The sequence below is a fragment of the Podarcis filfolensis genome (genome assembly GCF_964270895.1).
Source record: "Podarcis filfolensis genome assembly, chromosome: W".
Classification (NCBI taxonomy): domain Eukaryota; kingdom Metazoa; phylum Chordata; class Lepidosauria; order Squamata; family Lacertidae; genus Podarcis; species Podarcis filfolensis.
This window is the reverse complement of record NC_139619.1, coordinates 22,540,615-22,561,035: the sequence shown is the minus strand read 5'-3', so window position 1 is coordinate 22,561,035 and position 20,421 is coordinate 22,540,615. Positions and strand designations below refer to the sequence as shown.

Sequence of the window (20,421 nt, the reverse complement as noted above, 5' to 3'; positions counted from 1 at the left end):
TTTGAGTATTCCCCTGTGCAAAAATAATAATAAACTCACCAGCAAGCAAGTTAAGCCCAGGCTGAACCTTACTGCACTAGCTTTTTACATGCAGGACTCTTTCTTTAAATGCAGGAATCAATTAAAAATGTGGTCCCCCTCCTGCAGTCCTGAGGAGATAAAGGTAAGTCTACCTCAGTCCCTGTCACTTCATTCTCACTCTGTTCTGCTCAGCAGCTAGACCTGCACAGGAAATGTTAAAGTGTTAGCTATAACTTTCAAGACAGCAGCCATCTTTTAAGAAATTATATTTAAGGCAGCTGTAACTTTAAGTTTGAAATAAATAATGTATGTTTTTTAGGCATCAGCTCACAAAACACACAAAACTAAGATTCCTTACCCAGTGTGTAATGAATGCATCCGCCAGTGTACATTCACACAATGCAAAAATATGTGTATCCAATCCCAATTTAAAGGGGAACTCATACCCAGCCCAAATATGCTGGGCAAGGTTAAAAAATGAACAGATAATTGACATTTAGATCCACTCTGTTACACTAAACCAGGGGTGGGAACCTCAGACTCAGGAACTGAATGCGGCCCTTCAGACCTATGAACCCCCTGAGACTCTCCCCAGGCCTGTTCTCCAGCGTTTTTTACTAGAATGCATGGCTGAACAAAGCCGTGCCTCTTGTAGGCCTGGATGGAGATGTGTAGAAATGTCTAGACTTATGCATGACAGACCCTTTACAAGCTAGAATGTTACAAGCATTTAACTTGCAGGATTTGAGCCATTTTTACAAACTTTGTTTTTAAAATTTTCAATAAACAAAACATAACATACATGGTTGAAGCCTCCTAGTTGAAATCCTGCAAAGTTAAAAGCAAGCAAGGCAGAGAGCTTAAAAGCGCTTTTTTTGCATTGGGAAAACCCAATGCAAAGAGTTTTTAAGCTCTCTGCCTTGCTGGGGATGGGGGTGTTGAAGCCCTCTTGGCATGCCAGCTCTGGAAACCCTGGGATGCTCAAGTGTGTGGGAGTTCCACAGGCTAGAGAGTTTTTGCATATACATGGAACCCCTGGAACCAAACTCCTGCACAAGTTGTCATCATATAGCATTGTACTGCCAGAGTAGCACATTACATGCCAATGTTTGATACACAGTATTTGTAAGAGGGCACAAACAATCTGTATCCATGTGTTTCTGACATTTAGGCCTCTTCCTCTTCTCTTCTCTGAACATCCAATGCTCACAACAACGACTGACACTGGCATTTAAGATCTGACTTCCCTCTGAAATGTCTTCATGAAACACTGTAGACATATTTAAGTTGCTCAGCAGCTGCATTCTCCATGGGCATCCATTCCTCAAATGTCAGCCACAATTAACCTTGTACCTAAGATAAAGAGAGTAACATTAGCAGTGCCTCAAAAGGAAGTTATCAGAAAACTATGATTTGCTCAGGGACAGTCATGAATGGGTGTGCTTTGATGCAGATAACAAACTCAAAATACAGGCTGTATAAACTACGATGGTCTACTTGGAAAAAGTGTTATTTTACAGTCCCAAGCGGGCACATGATCCTTAAGGGATAGAAGAGGCTTCTCTAAAACAGCACAGTCAAACCCAAAAATATTAGACTCTCAAGGATCCTTATTAGGTGCAATGTGGCTGCTGAAAGCCTTATTCTGCTCACTGCTAATGTTTGTTTTTTGCAACTGTTTAGCTATGGCAAGCATAGACAAACTAGGCCCTCCAGATGTTTTGGGACTACAACTCCCATCACCCCTAGCTAACAGGACCAGTGGTCAGGGATGAGGCGAGTTGTAGTCACAAAACATCTAGAGGGCAGAGTTTGCCTGTGCCTGAGCTATGGCATCTGCCCACTACCTTTCCTTTTGGGTGGAGGGAGGGAGAGAGAGAACTGAAGTGTTTTTTAAAAATTTCTGGCAAGCTTCCCTAGGTGGATAACTACCGTAAATTCCGGCGTATAAGGTGACTTTTTAATCCCGGAAAAGAGCTTAAAAGGTCGGGGGTCACCTTATACACCGGGTATGGGTGGCGCGGAGCAGAGCTCGCCTCCCCGCTGCTGCTGCGGTGGCGGCTCTGAAGCAGCAGCGGGCGGCGGGCTCAGCTCCGCGGTGGGAGAAAGCCGCCTGGTGAGGAGCCCCCCCCCCCCCAAGCAGCAGGCTCAGTGAGCAGCAGGCTCAGCTCCGCGCCGGGCGGCTTTCTCCTGGCTTGGAGCTGCCCAGCGTATTAGGCGACTGGGCTTCTAAGACAAATCCCCAAATTGCAGCTGCTAATTTGGGGGGTCGTCTAATACGCCCATAGGGACGTGGGTGGCGCTGTGGGTTAAACCACAGAGCCTAGGACTTGATCAGGTCGGCGGTTCGAATCCCCGGGACGGGGTGAGCTCCCGTTGCTCAGTCCCAGCTCTTGCCAACCTAGCAGTTCGAAAGTACGTCAAAGTGCAAGTAGATAAATAGGTACCGCTCCGGAGGGAAGGTAAACGGCGTTTCTGTGCACTGCTCTGGTTCACCAGAACCGGATTAGTCATGCTGGCCACATGACCCAGAAGCTGTACGCCGGCTCCCTCGGCCATGAAACGAGATGAGCGCTGCAACCCCAGTCGGCCACGACTGGACCTAATGGTCCCTTTACCTAATACACCCAGTCGCCTAATATGCCGGAATCTATGGTATATCTTTGCCACGGATGTCTTTTGTTTTTAATTTCATCTTGCTATTTTTCTGCTGTTTTTATTTTATTTCATACATCACCTTGGGACGTATGTGGAAGGTGAAAAATAGTAATACTCCCAAGACTACTAAACAGTATGTCTGAAATCCTGGTCAAAGCTTTTAACCAGTTTTCATCAGAGATTAAAGTCTACAGCTTTCTATGCCACCATTAAGGGCATTCCAGGTATCAGGGCAACAAGTGAACTGAACCCTGACAGCATATTTAACTGGTATTGAAGTCACCATCCCTAGTGGAGCCTCTTCAAAGCTTGCACTCATATCAGTGACATCTGCATATTCTTTTCCTGAAATGCCATTCACAGCTTGCCTTTAAAAAAAATCTAGTTTTCGGGGGGCCGCTAGGGGCGCCTTGAAAGATGGCCGACAATACCATCTCTCTGGCTTGCACGAGGTAATTAGAGGCTGATTATGGGGAGTATATCAGTCTTCCTCATTTTCCCAGGGGATGGGAAAATGCTGCCTCGCCCACGGTTTCCCCATAAATCACCCCCGAGTTCGAAAGAAGGAGGGGGTGGGGGCACTGGGCGGAAAGCCCTTGTGCGAGTCCTGGAACTCCCGGACACTACTTTCAGGAGCAAAACTGGCTGCGTTGCTTAAGAAGAAAAAAATTTGGAGAAGTAAACGCACATGCTTCGAGCGAGGTTAGGAGTGTGTTATCTGCTAAATAAATCTACCACTGAAACGATGAAGTGATGGAATGAACTGAGGACTATATCAAAGAAACACAACTATGTTGGTATGTGAAACGGAACGGAAAGGGGGGGGAACTTTCTGCTTTTTAATATGATTTACCTAACAACCCCCCCCCTTTAGAAGAAGTGCCACAATGACTGACAGCAAGTGAGATGGAAAAATAAACTGTGTGGAAACAAAAAATGCTAATAAAAGGTTTTACTCTGTGGGAGATCTGGAAAGAATGGAGGCTTTCTTGTGCGTAGTTACAAAAGCGATCCAGCCATTAAGGGGCAGACCTTGCTGCAAGATTTCCAGTCATAGGGAGTATGAGCCACTGTTTTGTTATCAGGTTGGATCGTAAATTTGAAAGGGCAACAAACCTCCTGGAAAGGCTGATTTATTGCGCATAAGGTCTGCAAAAATTAAATAACGGACGCTGAGACTGTATTTCATCAGAATTGTCTAAAATGGCGACTGCCGCTTGAACGGACTCTTGGATGGATTTACGTGAGATGAATTACGGGAAAGTATTTCAAAGTTCACACAGAAATATAAACAAGGCTGTTTCTTTTACCTCGCTTGTGGAGACAACTCAGAGGTTATTAAAAGAAAAAGGATAATGACAAGGAGATGAGAAGATGGGACTGTGAACATCAAAGCAGCAGAAATACAAGAAGATTAGACTCCTACCGAACTCGAAGCATGGGTACCCCCTACAAAAAAAATAAAATTCGGCTTAGCATTTGGACTTTGTGATTTGAATTGATATAATTGGGAATATGATTGGATATGATTGGTTTGATAAATGGAATTTTAATAAAAATTATTTAAAAATAAAAATAATAAAAATCTAGTTTATTCTCTCCTCTTCCCTCAGAAATCTGCAAAGGCTAGATTCCAAAACAGGGTGGTTATTTATTTACCCAAATTGAGCAGCCAAGAACTCACCACAAACTTCACTGAAGGTATCAGCAATTTAAGTTGTACACTCTATCTGCCCATCTTTAACTTGCAAAAAGTATGCAGTGTTCCTAACATTGCGTCCATCCACAGCTTACCTGTTGTACTATTAGAGTAGAAATCCATGTTGTCCACCAGCACTGCCATGCACCAGGTCACATATTAAAGACCGCTGTCATCCTGCAACAATTAAAACAGGAATGAAAGATTTTTCTAGCACAAACTGCCCAAGCCCCTAACCACCCCCAGAAACATAGCAAGAATGCCTGTGTTTGCCAATTAACCTGCTTCAAGCTCTGATGCTTTAAGTTTGAGAGGTGGAAGGTTCACTGGATTGGAATGAACTGGAATGGCTTATGGATTCTCATTTCCTTTCCAATGGTGCTTTTCGTGGTAAATCCACAACCTGACTGGCATGCTTTAAGGATTATAGCAGAACTTTATTTGGTGGTCTTCAAGTCTTACTACATTTCAAGAGCATCTTTTGGACTTCCTGGCTGCACCTGGATCATGGCAACTTGCCACAGGTTCTGCTATTTGTATCAAAACTGCCCACCTGACTTAGTACAAAGAAGTCAGGCATCCAACTAAACATCAGGTTTGTATTAACGGCTTGTCTGTAATTCCCCAAGCTGGTATATATTTTGGCTATTTAAGCCAATTTCTGATTTGCTAGCATTTTAATTTCCTAGTATAGTATAGTACAAGCAGTTGTTTTTTTAAGTTCTTCCTCGAAACATACTGGGCAAAAAATAACCCCTCCCAACCCTTTAAAGAAATGTTTGTCTACAGTGAGTTGCTTTCTTAGTGTTGCTTTCAAAAGCTTTGTGCCATACACAGTTTCATCTAAGATAAGGTTATGTTGAATTTGTAAGGCTTCGCCTAAGGCTATCCAGCAGTTTTTCTATTGGGTGCTGCTTTAAAATTTAAAAGAGCTTCCATTGCCATGATGTACAGCAGAGATGTTCCTTTAAAAATGAGACACTACAGGATTGCAAAAATTTGAAACAGTAAGAGCAAGTACTGTTTTGCAGCTTCTTTGATGGAACTGGCCAAACCTCTTACACATCTGTAGCTTGCTTACTACAGGTTAATATGTTATTTTGGGGGGTGAGGTTCTTGCAAATTCCCAAATGAAGTATTTAGAAAGGCACAATGTACATTCAGCATTATCCGTATGTCGTTTGGATTTAATGACTGAATGGTATCCTGAATTTTTACACAAGACTAAATTAATTTTCTATTTTGGAGCATTGTGTGCATTTCAGCATGGAGAGGATGTTTTAACATTTTAGTCTGGCACACATCCCACCACCCTCCAAAAGCTAAAATGGGTTTGCTAGAAACAAGGCACATGTTTGCATGTGTAGAACGATCCATGGCCATTTTAGATGGCTGCACGTTGTACGGGAAGCCTTAGGGTTGCCGGTTTCATGGATGAGGTGAGAGCGTTGCATTTCAGGGTTAACCTTTACTTTAAGAAGTTACAACACTAGTACACAGGCTAAAAATGTCATACATTAACACCTGCATTCTGAGACAAATCTTAACAATTCTGAAATGAAATTAAAACAAGTTTACTTTCTCCTCACCAAAAAAAAAAAAATATTAAGTAATGGAGGGGAACTTAACAAGAAACAATAAAAAAGATAAAGACAAATGTTTCAGTAGTCCTCTGGGGATAGAACTTCCACATCTCATTTGTTGGAGGAAAAAACTGATTTGGTCCAGCACTTTTAAAGGTTTCAGTATCTGCTTCGGCCTCCGCCTCTATCAGAGCGGCTCCCTCCACGGCCACCTCTGGGTGCTCCGCGGCTGGAGCTGCTGTAAGAATCACGTGGAGGAGCATAACCCCTTTCCATAGAAGGGGTGAGGCCTCTGTCTTGTCTTCCCACACGATCCCGGCCACTTGAGTAGACATCACTTCTGCTGCTTGAGTAACTTTCTCGACTTCCACCATACCCATCTCGGGTGTTCCCATAATCGTCATAGCGACTGCTTCCACCATAAGATGGAGGGGGCCCTCGTGCAGGTGGAGCACTACGTGAGTTACCTGCAGGTTCAATGGTCAGGTAATAGGATAACACTATAAATCATATCACCACAACTTTACATCTAAGTTTAAAAGAATTTGTATCAATGGTGTCTGTTACTCTTTTGTATTAACTGAAAGTTTTAATATACATTTGGCAGGGGAGTATCGGATAGTGAATGAAATAAAGACTGTTTGAAGACGATATTTCTCAAGGCAGCTCTTTTTGGGATTATTCCAGAACAGCTTGCTATTTTTACAACAGAAATTCCACCATTTTTTTTTCTCCAGTGATAGATGCAATTCAGAACAGTTGAACTTTTGCTTCGTTAGTTTATGGGAAATGTAATTCAATCATTTTGTTAAAAATGAAGTAACGGTGTATTTTCACTGCAGTGGACAAGCCCAGAATGCCAATTCCCCACTTAGTTAGATGCAGTCTATTAAGTCAAGAGTGAGGCCTATTGAGTTCCTGAAGACCTTCAAAATAAGCACTTACCATAACTCTCATAGGAATTTCTGTATGAGCCCCCACTTGGGTGATCAGAGTAGTCCCGGTCACGCCCTCCACAGCCATCACGATTACTGTAAGAAGAATAACTGCTGGGGTTTAGTACAGGCCATTGCTATAATAATAATAATAATAATAATAATAATAATAATAATAATAATAATAAATAATTTATTATTTATACCCCGCCCATCTGGCTGGGTTTCCCCAGCCACTCTGGGCGGCTTCCAACAGAACACTAAAATACAATAACCTATTAAACATTAAAAGCTTTCCTAAACAGGCTGCCTTCAGGTGTCTTCTAAATGCCAAGTAGTTGTTTTTCTCTTTGACATCTGGTGGGAGGGCATTCCAGGCAGCTGCTCCCAGTCACCAGTCTAGCTGCCCGACTGGAAGGGATCCAAATGGTCCGCTTCTTCCAGGCGTGCCTGGAGTTGTTCAGCAACCACTCTCTCAATACCTTGCTCAAGAATAGAAGATTTGAGACTGGGCGATAGTTGGCCATGTTGACAGCATCTAAAGATGGTTTTTTAAGAAGCGGTTTGATAACTGCCTCTTTCAGCGGGTCTGGGAAGGCTCCCTCACAGAGAGAAGCATTCACCACCCCGCAAAGCCCATCACCCAGCTAGCTTTTATAAGCCAGGATGGGCAAGGATCAAGGAGACAGGTGGTTGGTTTCACTCGTCCAAGCAGCCTGCCCACATCCTCGGAGGTAACAGATTGGAATTGATCCCACACAACTTGACTAGACAGGACTCTAGCACTCTCCCCCCCTGGCCCTGCTCCCACTGTGGAGTCTACCTCTTCCCGAATCTGAGCGACTTTATCTGCAAAAAACTTTGCAAAATCATTGCAGGAGATCATGTGGCCTGTACTGGGCCCCGATGTAGCAGGTGGTTCCGCTAAATTGCGAACCACCTGAAAAAGTCTCCTGCTGCTGTTTTCTACAGATGCAATAGAGGCAGTGAAGAAAGTCTTCTCCGCTGTTGCTCCCGTCACTTGGTAGGCTCGACACTGAGCTCTAACCCGTGTCCGGTCAGCTGCAGAATGAGTTTTCTGCCACCGGGGCTCTAGCTGCCTCAGTGATTGTTTCATTGCCCTCAGATCCGTTGAAAACCACGGGGCTGTCCGGGCTCCATGCAATCGGAGAGCGTGCTTCGGAGCCAAACAGTCAATAGCCCTGGTTAACTCCACATTCCAGCTGGCCACCAGGGAATCAGCTGAAAGACCACCAACGTGGGATAAAACATCCCCTACCACTCTTTGGAAACCATTTGGATCCATTAAGTGGCAGGGGCAGACCATCTGAATTGGTCCCACCTCCCTGCAGAGGGGAAGGGTCACAGTGACTTTTGCACAGAGTAAGGTAGACCTTTCACTTATACCCTGTTCTTCCTCAAAAGAATCTTAGATTTGGTTCCCAAGCAGTCTCCCATCCAGGTTGTTTTGAGATGACCCACCCTTTAGTCCCAATACCCTGCCTGACTCAGTCTAAGTACACATAACTAAAATAATCAAAGATCTATCTATCCTTGCATCAATTACCCCCCCCCCCCATTTCCTTTGTGTCTACATAAGTCACTTGGGGTAAGAACTAGTCAAAGCTGTTCTTTGCAGAGCACCATGAATATCAGGGGTGGTAGTCAGAAGATAGATCTGGACCTATTAGTAGATCAGCAAAGATTTGTGATTCCCAATTATAGCAGCAAAATGTAGAAAGCTTGTGGCAACCATTAAAGGATCTGTGCGTAGAACATGAGCGCTGTTCAGTTGAACTCCTGGGCTCAAAATTCTTTAATTCCAAGTACATCATTTACACTAGACTCCTGTTAATAGATTCCTAGGTTTTAGTTCCAAATAAAGTATATTCCAAAAGCCTGAAGTCTGCCCCATCCCTGATAAACATAGATGGTGCTATAGAAAATAATGACATATAGCTTCCCATAGACCTACATTATCCACCTTCACATGGCTGGCTAGTGGCTTTAGAACTGCTTAAAGAAAGCCAACAATTGTTCATTGGTTTCTCTTCTGTAACATAAGAGGGATACACATGTTCTTGTAGCACCTTAAATATAAACAGATTTAGTATGGCATAAGCTTCCATGCACCACAGTCCACTTCACCTGACACATGAAGTACTATCCTTAGTTGCAAGTAGGTATAAGACTTCAGAAGTGTCTGATGAAAAGGACTGTAGTCCACCAAACCTTCTGGCATAATGAAGCTGCTCAAGGTGCCACAAAACACTTGTTATATTATTGTGCTTATCGTTTGAATCAAGTACAAAGAAGCACACTGCAAACTGAAACATAAGCTTGACTAACTTACTGAATGAAATATTAAAAGATTTGTTTGAGAATACACAAAAGTGAACGTTAAGTACCTGTAACCTCTTGAAGGATACTCATCACGTGAACGGGAATGACCATAGTCACGGTAGGCATAATCTCTTGGAGGTGGAGTATATTCTTTTTTGTCTCTGGAACTTGCCAATTGAACAATGAGCTTGACTAGCTTGTTAATGGAATATGAGAGATTTGTTCAACAACACACAAAATCAAACATTAGCTACCTGTAGCCTCTTGAGGGGTATTCATCACGTGAACTGAAGTGACCATAATCACGGTAGGCATAATCTCTTGGCGGTGGGGCATAATCTCTTGTTTCTCTGGAGCTTGGATAGTCCCGACTTGAATAGCTATGGAAATGAAAACTAAAATATTTTTTCCGATAGTGAAGTGCAGGAGCTCCTCCTAACAGCTCACAGCCATACGCTCAAACAGAGTCCTAATGCAGCAGCAGACACCCTACCACAAAGTGGAGGAGACATAGTGTAACATCTAATTAGACTTGGCTGACAAGTCACAGAATACTGAACTTCAAAAGGACCCTGAGATCAGTGCAATTAAAGCACTGAAAATGATTCAAGAGTTCGGACAAGTTGCAGGTTTCAAATTGAATAAGAATAAAACCAAAGTTTTAGAAAAAAAATTAACAATACATGAAAAACTTAATTTAGAGGAAACCACAGGGCTGAAGTTTGTGAAAAAAGTGAAATATCTGGATGTAAATATGACTGCAAAAAAACCTGAATTTGTACAAAGACAACTATGAAAAGTTATGGAAAGATATCAAAAGGGATTTGTATATCTGGACAAGGTTGAAACTATCTTTGTTGGGCCAAATTTCTGGGGTAAAGATGAATGTATTGCCTAAGTTGTTATTCTTGTTTCAAGTACTTCCTATCATTGATAAGTTGAATTGTTTTAAGGAATGGCAAAAGGTATTATCTAAATTTATCTGGCAGGGGGGAAACCCCAGAATTAAATTTAAATTATTAACAGATGTGAAAGAGAGAGGGGGTTTCTCCCTGCCAGATTTAAGGATTTACTTAGAAGCTGCAGCCTTTTGCTGGCTGAAATAATGGTTTTTATTGGAAGATACAGATGTTTTAGATTTGGAAGGTTTTGATAATGTATTTGGTTGGCATGCATATTTATGGTACGACAAGATAAAAGCTCACAAAGGATTTAAAAATCATATAGTTAGAAAATCTTTGTACAATGTTTGGATGAGATATAAGGATTTGTTTAGAAAGGAAAACACCCAGGTGGGTGGATATCACCACTGGAAGCTAAGACCCATAAAAGGCTGAATATGAAAGACACGTGGTTGAAGTATAATATTTTGATGGAAGTAGGGGACCAATTTAGATTAAAATCTTATGATCAGTTGAAAGATAAAGTAGATGATTGGTTCCAGTACATCCAGATAAATGAAGTGTTTAAAATGGATAAGAAAATTGGTTTTCAAACAGAGAAATCCAATCTGGAAATGGAATTACTAGATACAAAAACAAAAAACCTACCTAAGATGTATAATTTATTGCTGGAATGGCATACGAAAGATGAACAAGTGAAATCTGTAATGACTGAATGGGCCAGGGATGTGGGGCATCATGTGGGTATCATGATGGTGGATTGGGAGAAATTGTGGAAAAAGGGAATCAAATTTACAGCTTGTAACGTATTAAGAGAAAATTTGATGAAAATGATGTATAGATTGTATTTAACACCAGTGAAGTTAGCAAAAATGTATCATACTCATGATAATAAATGCTGGAAATGTAAAGAAAAAGAAGGAACCTTTTACCACATGTGGTGGACGTGCCCCAAGGTAAAAGACTTCTGGGAAAGGATTTACAATGAACTGAAAAAAGTGTTGAAAAACACATTTATTAAGAAACCAGAAGCCTTTTACTTGGCATAGTGGGGGGTGAAATCCCCAAAAAGGATGTTACTTTTTTCTGTATGCCACAACAGCTGCGATAATATTGCTAGCGAAGAATTGGAAGAAACAAGATTTACCAACTATCGAAGAATGGCAGATGAAGATGATGGACTATATGGAACTTGCCAAACTGACTGGGAGACTCCGAGACCAGAGAGAGGAGACAGTGGAAGAAGATTGGAAAAAGTTTAAGGAATATTCGAAAAAATATGTTAATATTTAAATCTTAGAATAGCTTTGGAAGTGGATATAGGCTGCAGGGTTAGAAATAGAAGCTAGTGTATTTTAAAATAGTATTATTTGTAAATGAAATGTGAAGATTTTTATGGTTAAAGTAAGTGTGATGATAAAAAAAATAGTTAGAAATTATGATATATGTAAACTGCTAAAGATGAGTAAAAATGAAAATCAGATGGGGGGACTTGGGGAAGCCCACCTAACAATGTTTAGAAAAAATAAGGATAAGACAAGAATGTTTGTATTGTTTGTTTTTCTGTTTGTGTTGTTTACTTGTGTTATAAAATGAATTTTTTTTTTAAAAAAAAGACAAGTCACAGAATACTGAACTTCAAAAGGTGGTGTAGCCACTAGCATCTTAAACTTGGGTTGCAGAAACCTGAGTTAACTTCTCTGATCAGCATTTAGCTTTAAATAAGAAATACAACCAATTCTACAATTAATTGCTACAATTTAAATGACTAGCATTAAGTACAAATTCAGTTAAAAGAAAGAAAATATCCAGCCACTTTGATTCTCCTCATTCTTCCTTTATGCAGATGACAAATTGTTCATAAACAGTAAACACCGGAAGCCTCATTATCTCATTGATTTGCCAGAACAAATCAATTGTCTGGTTGTCCTGGACTTCCGGGTTAGCGCGACCGGCTAATGGCGGATTCCCTCTGAGCTCCGGAGGGAATCGGCTGTGCAGGAGCTGGGTCTGGCCGCTGCGGCGACGCGGGGACCCTCAGAAATCACAGGCACTGAAGCCTGTGAACCTGGTGACTCGGCGGGCACCATCTGCGCCCCCCCGACCTGCGAAGGAGCCTTTTTAAAGGCTTCGGAACGGGGGACGGGGTGAGCGGCGCGGTGCTGAGAGTCGACTGCTTCTCCTGCGGAGTGAAGCCACATGCCATGGTCGGAGAGCGCTGACTTCTTCTTGTGAACAATTGGACTCTAAAAGTAACAACCCGTGAGTAGTACGGAAATTGGACTTGAAAAGGAATTTTTTTTTGTTAAATTTGGCACGATCGGGGAAGGTGCAAACAGGAAGTCCGCCTCCCCGTCTTGTAAATATTTTAAAGCAAGGACTAGTTAACTAAGGTCGAGAGAATTTCTTTTTCTTCATTGGGTAAAATATATTAATTTCACGATTTGGCAGTATAAGCATAAATAACCTTATTGGAGGATAAGAGCTAATTTTGAGAGCTGAAGTGCCACCCCCCCGGACCCGGGAGTGATCCGCGAGAGAGCCTGTTGAGGAGATATAGAAGAGTTTGACAGCTGTCAAAATTAGCTGTCAAGAAGGAAAAAGAGAACTTTGTTTCTGCTGTCTCTGCTGGAAATATTTGTTGCAATTTGGTCATATTTTGTTGAAAATAAGGAAGAACTGATACAAACTAACTTGACTTTTGGATTTGAACTGGAAAGAATACTAAGTAACCAAAATCCCTCTAGAGGGGGATTTGGGACATTACAAGAATGGCTGGAGGAGGGAAAATTCAAGCTGGGCTGGACAGAGCTTTTGTTCTCTTGGGAAAGTTACAAGGCCAAATGGATGTTTTGGCTACAAATGTTGCAACTCTGAACTTAACAGTAAATAATATCATTGAATTTGATAAGGATTTGACTCAGGAAGCCCATGCAGCTGGACAAAAAGAGACATTTGAGAGTTTTGAGAGTATGGAGAAGGAGACATATGTTGATTCTGAAGAAAAGGAAGGAGGAGCTGTAATTTTGCAGATGACAAAGGAGAGCCAGAGGCCTGACATGATGGTTACAAAGGAAAATAAGAATTCAAGCCAGAGGCCTGACATGACGGCTACAAAGAAAAATAAATACTGGATGATGAAAATCTGGTTTGAATTGGAGATTGAAGAATGGAGAGATCTCCTTATGTGGAGATCTGAAGACCTATGGATTACAAATCTGATCAAGGTGCAAGTTAGAGCTTTCGGGACAATTGGACTTAAAAGGAGTAAGAAACAAGATTTGGGCTCCTTTTTCAAGTATGGAGGTCTGGCTGGAAGAAACATGGACCTTATGGGGACAGAGCTTCTCCGAGATCTGGTGTTTAATACTAAAGACTATCAAAAAAACCGGCAGAGAGGAACTGAGAGAGAATTAAGAGCCTCGGATGTGAGGTCTCCAGGCTGATAGTAGATTAAGACTGATGGACATTTGTTGGGGATCGAAACCGGGAAAGGGGGTGGCGGGGTCTGAGAATCCAAAGGGTGTATAACTATAATCTGTTTTTCTTTTATTTTGTTTTGCTATTAGTAAGAAAATTGGGGAATTCGTGGAAGGGAATTTGGGTCGGCTTTAGAAAAAGGTTTTAAGAATGAGTACTGATGTATAAATAGGCATGTTTATAAGTTAAAATGGGTTTTTTATTCAAAATGAACTAAATATAAAAAGGTAAAAAATTGGGGATAAGAACTTGCTGAACTAACAATTTGAATTGGAATATAAGAAGGGGAGGTGTGGGGAAGTCAGGGAAATATGTCATGGAAAATATAGATTGTAAACTTTATTTATTTTTTTAATTTTTTCTTTTTTGATTTTTTTTACTAAGATGGAAAAATTTTAATAAACATTTATCAAAGACAATTGTCTGGTTGTCCTGACAGATGGGACACGCCCAGTCCAAAAAATGTCCCAGATGTGCTCCCCCTAACCCTTTCCATTAAATCACTGCTTCTGCAATCAAAATGCAGTAGGTTCAATAATTAAGTTCCTTGATCTGAAAAATATCCAACAGGGTTTGATTTTACCTGTCTTTAGTACTGTAACCATCATCTCTTGGAGACAGGTAGACATCTCTTCGTGATGGCAGTGGTTCTCTCCGTGGCGGTCCTCCATAACCGTCTCTACCACGTGAGAGGGGTGCTTAAGTAATCAAGCAGAAAATGAAATATTTTTGAAATAAAACCTTCTGAAAACAAGGTATTAGTAGAGAAAGTTGTTCCCACCATGAGCTAAGACCACACCATACTGAATCAAACTTTTCTGTGGTGGTTTAAGTTCAATACAACCTCTATCAGCAAGATGAAGAGATAGCAAAGTCCTACATTATACTGAAAGAAAGGTTGCTTTCAGTTCTTCCAAACAGAGGCCTAGTCAAACTAAGCATACATCAACAAGGGCTGACCAGTGAGTATTTAGCCCATATTCTACAACTCGAGAATCCTTTTCCAACGTGTTGCATAGGACTCACATGTGGAGATATGCTGAAAACCGAAGTCATCCAGCATAACTAAGGAGTGTCAATTCATACCTCTTAATCCAGCAAGGGGTATCTGCCCTAACACAGAGACACTAGCGGGGACTTGCTCCCAACACAGCACTGTTGGAGGGTCCTGGAAGCAGCACAACTAACTTGCTATTTCTGAGTGCCAGTAAAACTCAGCACAGTTGTAAAAGCCTTTCTCCAACCACCACAGATTTGTGGATCCATGCAATGGACAATAAAAAAATACTTTATTACATTTACATGCTGTTTGGCATCAAAGTGATTTAAAAAATTACCTCTGCCTCCCATTCCACTACTGCTACGAACAGGTCCAGAAGGAGCAGGTCTTTTAGGTGGTGGGCCACCGCTACGTGGGGGTGGACCCCGTTTCATCGGTAGTGGGCCTCTAGAAGAACCTAAAAGATCAGCAATGTGCCAGCTAGATAGCAGAAACAGGATTCCTCAGACAGTTCTGCCTCACTAGGAGCACAATGTACCACTGTGGCAGTACCCATGATACACACAGAATATTCTACACTGTCCCTTCCCAGAGAGAGAATGTCATTTGGAACAGAACTGATTCTCAGCAGCTCTTTCCGATAATTTGAATAACTATGATTTTACCGTTCTGTTTTCATGAATTTGTTGTTTATTTATTTGCTGATGTTTGTTATTACAGGGATTGCAATACTTGTTTTTAAATTCCAGTAGCACCTTAAAGACCAACACACGAAAGCTCATACCAAGAACTAACTTAGTTGGTCTTTAAGGTGCTACTGGAAGAAAAAAAAATTTTTTTGTTTTGACTATGGCAGACCAACATGGCTACCTATCTGTAATTGTTTTTAAATGTTACTGATACCGATTAAATAACTTCTGCCTAAACTTGCAAAATTTCAGTTAAGGCAAATTGCCAATTTGCTTAACATGAGATTAATCCCTGGCCCAATTTCCAAAATACACCTCAATGTTTTAAGCAAGCCTACAAGTTTGCTAGCTTCATCTCTATACTTGAGTACATCAAACACAAGAACAGCATTCATCCTGTGAAATAGCAGGATGACAATCTTTTCCCAAACTTCCAAAAGGGGTAAGATAACCACCAGAAATTCATCATTTGTATTGTGTCTAGAGCTGGGCGATATATTGGTAAATTGTCTGAAACCAGTATGGCATTCAGATCGCAGTATCTGTTTCAGATATTTTTAGGGGCTTCTTGCCCCTCAGCCAAGAAGTTTAAGGCAATATGGGGCCTTACTTAACTGCAGGGCATATGTATCTAGGCTGTTTATTCCTCCCCTAAGGTGGAGAGAAGCGGCAGCTAAGATATATCATGATGTTTGGAATGTAGCAGTATAATACAATATTTAGCTGCTGATATATAAAATGTTGAAAACCAGACACTGCACAGTCCTAATTGTGTCTTGATTTTGAGAGTAGGCTGTAAACCAGCATTCTCTATTCAGTGTCTTGTATGCTGCCCAATTACACATGGGAAAACACACATACCCAAATAACTCCCTCTTGAAGGGGGACCCCGTGTTCCACTTCCACCTCTTCCGCCTCTAAAACCTCTTGGAGGACCTCTGCTCCTTGGAGGGGGAGGGGGCCCACGTCTACCGGTTTCAAAGGATGGCTTGGTAGCTTGTTCAACTTTAATTGATCTTCCGTCTAAAGACTGAACAAAGGAATCTAACTTAACATTAATTGCAAATGCTTCTTTTTGTAGGACAGAGTGCCTCAGTTCTTATCCCTGCTATGGTTTCTAGCAAATACGTTTGGTTTTGTATTATGCAGATAAAAAACATAATTTTAAAAATGAATATATTGCTTTAACCCCACTTTGTAAACCACTCTAGGATTTAACCAACCAAGGTGAACTTAAAAATTGAACACCCATATTCTACGGCTACATGCTTTCAATATGTCAATCTTATTTGTCTAGATCTTTAGTTTCCAAGTGCATTCAAACCAATTTTCAGAAGCAAAGGTTTTGCCATGATGTGCATATTAGTTTCTGTTTTGCCACTGAGCAGCTGCTTAGAGTCACAAGGCTGTACCTATGTACAGAAATTGGGTTTGTACTGAGATTGTACTGACATGCTGACCAGTGGTGTTCACAGAAAGGGGGAGGATGTTAGTTTCTGTTTTGCCACTGAGCAGCTGCTTAGAGTCACAAGGCTCTGTTTACATTCCAGAGACAGTCCAGACTGTTGGAAGTCTCACGGGAGACTAGAGGCGGATGTGACGTTAGTGGTTTCCTGTTTCCTTTGTTCCAGTTGCTCTCTGCTTTCATGGAGAGACGATGTATATTTCTGTGCTATCTGCGTAGTAAGAAATAAAGCATAGCATGTAGCCATAAATCTCATCACTTCTGCAGCTTTGATACTCTGCTTAATGTGGGAACGTGCCTTGGAGCCTTATTAAAGGCTCAGGTCGTTAAACACATCGGGAGGCGATTCCGAAGGACTCAGGGGAAGAAAATGAGCTTTATCAGCTTGGCCGAGCGGAGATCCCGACAGTGCATGTTATTAAAAAGTAACAGTCACTACAGGTATTTTCTAGAAATAATTGATTGAGCCATCACAATCAGGAAGCAATGCTGCATTATTTAGGCAGTTCTTGAGACATCCAGTTTCATTCTTAATTCAAGAGTAGCCCATAGAATGCCCATACTAGCATTCTTGAAGAAAATAAGCCATAAGGCTTTATTTGTCTTAAAGCTAACCCTTAAACAAATTCCCTTAACATCCCTAAATGCTATTACCCAAGCATTCACTCCATTATAACACATCGCTGAACTTGTCTCATTAATAAAAGCAACTCTGTCAATCAATCAATCCAATCACCCTCAGCTTGACACTCTGCAATTAACACATTAGTTCCTACCTTTCCATTCATATCTCTGGCAGCATCCTTGGCATCTGCTGGACTCTCGAAGGTAACAAAAGCAAACCCTCTTGATTTGTTGGTTTCACGGTCTTTCATAAGGAGAACTGAAGAAAGACAAAAGTGTTATTCCACTTTCATCTTAGAATGGTGTATCCCAAGTTGTACACAAGCCTGCTCAGAACTTCTTAGAGGACATATAAGCTCTATCACTTCAACTGATCGAAGCTGTAAAATTCATCAAAGCAGACCTTTAACTTAATATTATGCCCTAAAAAGGCTGTGTGCTTACCCTCTACTATATGGCCATATTTGCCAAAGACAGATTCAAGAGCCTTCTCATTAGTCTCTGTGTTCAGCCCACCAATGAACAGCTTGCCAGGACGATCTGCTTCAACCATTTTGACACAGTTTGGGATCTGGAACAACACACATTCAACTTGAAATGGGAGAAGCTTGGGTCCTTTGGAAATATTTGACAAAACAACAGGATAAATCCTCAGACAGCAATATGCAGATATTGAAAAATCTGATTAGGGTTTGATGGTCCTTATCAGCATGCCCTTAGTTGCTAAACAGAAATGGCAGCATCCTTTTTGTGGTGACCAAGGCCTTGCTTAAAAAGGTAAAGGGACCCCTGACCATTAGGTCCAGTCGTGGCTGACTCTGGGGTTGCACGCTCATCTCGCTTTATTGGCCAAGGGAGCCGGCATACAGCTTCTGGGTCATGTGGCCTGCATAACTTAAGCCAGTTCTGGCGAACCACAGCAGCACACGGAAACGCCGTTTACCTTCCCGCCGGAGCGGTACCTATTTATCTACTTGCACTTTGACGTGCTTTCGAACTGCTAGGTTGGCAGGAGCAGGGACCGAGCAACGGGAGCTCACCCCGTCGTGGGGATTCGAACCGCCAACCTTCTGATCAGCAAGTCCTAGGCTCTGTGGTTTAACCCACTGCGCCCCTAAGGCCTTGCTTAAACGCATCTAATTGAGAACAAATATTGACACTACAAACACATTGCCCCAAAATACAGAACAATGGCCCTTTAATTACTACCTGCAAGCAAAAGCTCTAATGTTACAATTTTTTTAAAAAGAAAAGCAAACCTACTTTAAGATAAGGAAACATTCACAGGGAAATAAAATACAACAGCTCCCCTATGATTTTTCAAAAACTGAAAAAGGTTGAAGATGTACCACAGTGGTTACTACAAAGGGAGCCGTCTCCCACATGGATGTTTATTTATTTATTTTGCTTTTTGTGAACTTTACTGAAATTGATTAATAGCAAAACATTATTTTGTATGTTATGTCCAAATATACAAATAAAAATCTGTTCAAACTTATACAATTCCTTTCACCATACATTATTATTCATATACATAAGACTTTCCATCACCCCCACTGTATTTACAGTTTCTTTTTTCTGTTGTACTAATAGTTGTTACTTTGTTCTTTCTATGTTATCTTATACTTCCTTACATCTTTTTGTATCCATTTGCATTATCTTTGCTATTTTACACAGAAATATCCCACAGGGATATTTAAGTCCGCCCCCCACCTGAATTTTTTCCCCATTAAAAGGAAGGCGGGGAAACTACTTAGCCCTTTTATTGAGACAAGGAATACATTCAGAATTCTACCGAACAGTTCACTAAACAATAATATAAACAAGCAATTTCTGAATATATTAGATCACCACTATGTTGTAGGCTTTGCAATGTTTCTATACTCCACCATCACAACATTATTGGCTAAAGGCTCAGTGAGGAACTTTCAGTATTTAAAAAACTGTGTTCAACAAGGTCCATCAACAGCCCAATCCTACCCACACATACTTTGAAGTAGCAAGCTGACCCAAATTCGTAGCAGGGAGGGAGAGCTTAAATCAATTTATGGTGCTTAAGCACACCAAATGACAAGGAGTCACTGCTCTTAACTCTGTTATATGAACTACAACTTGAGGAACTTACACACAGTAAGCTGATTGGTACATCCAGCTCAGTATTGTCTGCTCTCCAGGGTTTCAGGGGTCTTTGCCAGTCCTGCCTAGAGGTGCTGGGGACAGGACCTGAGACCTCCTGCCTACCAAGCAGATGCTCCACCACTGAGCTACAGCCCTTCCCCTAAACATGAACCTGAGGCGTTTGCTTTCCCCTCCTCCATCCTACACCTTTTAAAATTTATTTTTAGACTCTTAAGCCCAAGGACAGCGGCTGCCATCATAAAGATTTATGCTTTTATAATAGTGATTTTATAAGCCGGTCTCAGAGCCTTTCTTGGCTACAATAGAGAGGGGGGAGGGAAACTCAGAAATTAAAGAAAGGCAAGCAACTGAATATACCCGAAATGACAAAAGGCCACATTCAGGTAACCCTGCGGCCGCGCATGCGCGACGCTGAGACCGCAAAGAATAGGGGAGGGGTGAAAGCGCATTCCATTAAGACGCAAGAAAAGAACGAGTCGCGCCTGCGCTGTCGCGGTTTCCAGCGCCCAGCCGGCGCCCTCGCGCGTGATGCGCACTTCGGAGAAAGGGGAGGGGGCCACAAAGGAGGGGCTGAAGGCGATCGCAAAATGGCGGCTTTGGCGACCCTCCCTCCCTGCCAGCCCAGCCGCCCTTCTCCTCCCCCCTCCGGCTCACTTTTCCCTCAGGGCTGGCCCAAGGCGGCAACCGACCCCCGCCCGCCCCTCCCTCACGGTTTAAAATGGCGCCTCCGTATGAATGAGAGGAACGGGCGTTGAGAGGGCGTGTGCGTATGAGGAATTAAAAAGGAATAAGCGGCAGATCGCAGAAGGCGAATCTCTCCCCACGCTCACTGCCGCCGGTGTAGAACAATTGGTGTGGATAGTAAAGGGCAGGCGATTCGAAA

The 20,421-nt window shown here is 41.8% G+C and overlaps 2 protein-coding genes across 6 annotated transcripts in view; both read right to left on the bottom strand.

Annotated features, from left to right (window-relative positions):
* LOC310753714 (uncharacterized protein) overlaps positions 1-20,421 on the bottom strand; it is a gene marked incomplete at its 3' end in the record, with an annotated part of 149,837 nt that overhangs the window by 62,562 nt on the left and 66,854 nt on the right. The gene's annotated exons all lie outside the window — the stretch shown is intronic.
* LOC310753802 (RNA-binding motif protein, X chromosome-like) lies at positions 1,080-20,368 on the bottom strand. 5 transcript variants are annotated; one of them, XM_083595138.1, is made up of 11 exons: positions 20,249-20,368; positions 17,844-17,970; positions 17,552-17,658; positions 16,172-16,340; positions 14,959-15,078; positions 14,205-14,319; positions 9,494-9,619; positions 9,305-9,406; positions 6,907-6,992; positions 4,474-6,428; positions 1,080-1,374 (listed from the first exon to the last, which is right to left on the bottom strand). In XM_083595138.1, exons 2-10 carry the CDS (start codon positions 17,950-17,952, stop codon positions 6,121-6,123), a joined length of 1,242 nt encoding a protein of 413 aa, XP_083451264.1. In that variant the 5' UTR covers positions 17,953-17,970; positions 20,249-20,368; the 3' UTR covers positions 1,080-1,374; positions 4,474-6,120. The 5 variants fall into 5 exon arrangements, with proteins under 5 accessions (XP_083451264.1, XP_083451265.1, XP_083451266.1 ...); XM_083595139.1 differs by lacking the exon at positions 20,249-20,368 and adding an exon at positions 19,896-19,960; XM_083595140.1 differs by lacking the exon at positions 9,305-9,406 and having other exon boundaries at positions 6,907-7,007.